The sequence below is a fragment of the Borostomias antarcticus genome (genome assembly GCF_949987555.1).
Source record: "Borostomias antarcticus genome assembly, chromosome: 10".
NCBI lineage: Eukaryota > Metazoa > Chordata > Actinopteri > Stomiiformes > Stomiidae > Borostomias > Borostomias antarcticus.
This window is the reverse complement of record NC_140243.1, coordinates 6,021,923-6,024,422: the sequence shown is the minus strand read 5'-3', so window position 1 is coordinate 6,024,422 and position 2,500 is coordinate 6,021,923. Positions and strand designations below refer to the sequence as shown.

Below are 2,500 nucleotides of genomic sequence, written 5' to 3'. Positions count from 1 at the left end.
TCCAGTCCTGAAAATCTGTAACACATTAAAACTCCTCCGTCTCCTGCTCCAAACACGAGCTGCCTGACACACACAGAGACACACACACACACATACACACACATACACACGCACACCAGCAGTGCATATTATTGTGTGGATATATTAGCCTGTGCGTGCAAGCGTGTGTGTGTGTGCGTGTGTGTGATTTTGAGAACAGTGAGTGAGCAGGAGGGGCTGGGAGGGCTCACACTCTCTTCTCACGCACAGGAGTTCTCTGAGGACAGCCTGTGTTATGTGTGTGTGCAGGTCCCCTGTTTGGACTGGTGGAGAGACAGGCAGGCCAAGGAGACACGCACACTCCCCCCCCCCGACCCCTCCACACACACACACACACACACACACACACACACACGCATACAGTAATGTGGGAGCTCTACGAGAGCATGATCAGGACAGGAAATGATGCAATCACTGGCAGGAAGCAGGAAATCAATGACCAGGGGTGAAAGCGGGAAATCATTTTCATTGGCTGGTGCAGGCGTAAACTGTACGGGGCGGCGAAATTCCACCAATCAGAGCCTTATGAACCACAATCCTCAGAAAGACAAGCAGGCGATTGGGTATCTCAGCTCTGGCCAAATCAGCATCAGCAGCATCAGCATCAAGCACCTCTGTGGTCTGGCGCTCTGATAGGTCAGACCAAGCTCCACCCCCCAGGAACGGGGCATGTTAAGATTAGTTTAGTGCAAGTTGATTGGTCAGGGGTTTGGGGGTGAGAGGCAGGGATTGGTTGGTTGGGGGTTGATTGGGGTTTGATTGAGGGTGCGGATTGGGGGTTGATTTGGGGGTTGATTGGGGGTTGATTGGAGGAGGGGAGGGGGGTCCGGTGGATCCAGTACTTACTGAGACGTGTGTCCACCCGCGGGTCGAGCCAGGACGTGCGCTGTGTTTTGTGGTCAATGAAGAAGGTTTCTCCCTGAGGTGTGTCTGCCTGCTCCCAGCCCTCTGGCAGGTCGCCTGTTCACAAGCAACACCACCACGTCAGCCCCGGCAAGCAGGAACACACCACACACACATGCACGCCAATCACACACACCAGAACTCACACACCGGCCAAACGCACGCACTTACACACCAGATAATCCCAAACACACCAGCCAGTCGCAAACCTTATCAATTATCCACCAGCTAATTCAATACCTAAATGGACCCAATGGTGCAGTAGGAAAGCACCTGGCAACCTGACAACCCTGGTGTGGCAAACCTGGCAACCTGGCATCCCTCGTCTGGCAAACCTGTGCCTGGCTAAGCAGCTCTGCTAAAGTGTTTATTCATTCATCTTATTTACAATGACTGAACAGACAGCAGCTAGTGTAGTGTAATAACTTTTTTTTAAACAGTTTCAACTGTTCATAAATGAGAAAATAAAAACCTGAGAGAAAGCTTCAGAGAGAGAGAGAGAGAGAGAGAGAGAGAGACAGGCAGACAGACAGAGAGAAAGACATTGAGCAAGAGAGAGAGATTGAGAGCGAAAAACAGAGACAGATTGAGATGGATTTGTGTTAGTTATCTCTTTATTGACCTATTTGATTACCTATTTATCTGTTAGTTTACTTAATTAATTGTTTTGTCATGTCACTAGGGGCTGGGAAGCCTCCGCTGCCAGTGTCTCTTGTATTTGCCAGTCTTCTTCTTCTTCTCCTTCTACTTCTTCTTCTTCTTCTTCTGTTAGTTTGTCATCCTCTAATAGTTAAGAAATTCTTAGTACAGCCTCAAGATCAGGCCAGCTGGTTCCTTACTTGTAGCAGGTACTGTTACTGTTCATCTGGTTTGCGTCTCTTCAGATGACCAGTATTGTCTGTTAATCAGTCCAATCTGCCAATCAATTCAGTCAATCAGTGAATCTATGCTCAGTCCAGAGTGTGTAGGCCTACTAAAATGTTTACCCAAGATTCCTACCATGTAAATAAGCTTTGACATTTATCCTTTTTTTTGTTGGTGAAAATACTTTTCACTGACATGGTAGATGTAGTGACATTTTTTCAGAATCATACAGTATCTCAAATACAAATTTGACAGCATTTTGAAACATGACCTTCCCTGGTTGTGAGTTCAAGTCTCAGATGATGCAGAATAAACATGCTAATGCCTACTCAGGAATTGTACTGTTTGGATTTCAGACACATGATTTTAAAGATATTTTTAATTTAAGAAGTTTTAAATGATGAAGGTCCAGGCAGAGACCCTCATGTATTTGTGATTTGTCTCCTCCTTCCTCTTCCTCCTCAAAACACCCGGCCCCAATTCAGTGCTGCACAACCGCTATATAATTATTGAATTGTATTATCCTTGATGCTTTGGCAATATTGTTCACCTGACATTCATGCCAATAAAGCATATTGAATTGAGAGAGAGAGAGATGGGGGGGGGGAGAGTTGAGAGAGAGAGAGGAGAGGGAGAGGAGAACAAAGCAGTGGAAAACATCCATCAGGGCAACAAAGGCAGCCAGAATTCCCCT

At 46.6% G+C, this 2,500-nt stretch overlaps 1 protein-coding gene across 3 annotated transcripts in view; it reads right to left on the bottom strand.

Annotated features, from left to right (window-relative positions):
• Positions 1-2,500, bottom strand: part of wwtr1 (WW domain containing transcription regulator 1) — a 29,642-nt gene that overhangs the window by 8,941 nt on the left and 18,201 nt on the right. For 2 of the 3 annotated variants that reach the window (XM_084444060.1, XM_084444061.1), the window contains exon 3: positions 886-999. The exons of the other annotated variant lie outside the window; for it this stretch is intronic. In XM_084444060.1, coding sequence (XP_084300186.1) covers positions 886-999 — 114 coding nt within the window. The remainder of the gene's footprint in view (positions 1-885; positions 1,000-2,500) is intronic. 3 annotated transcript variants of the gene reach the window in all.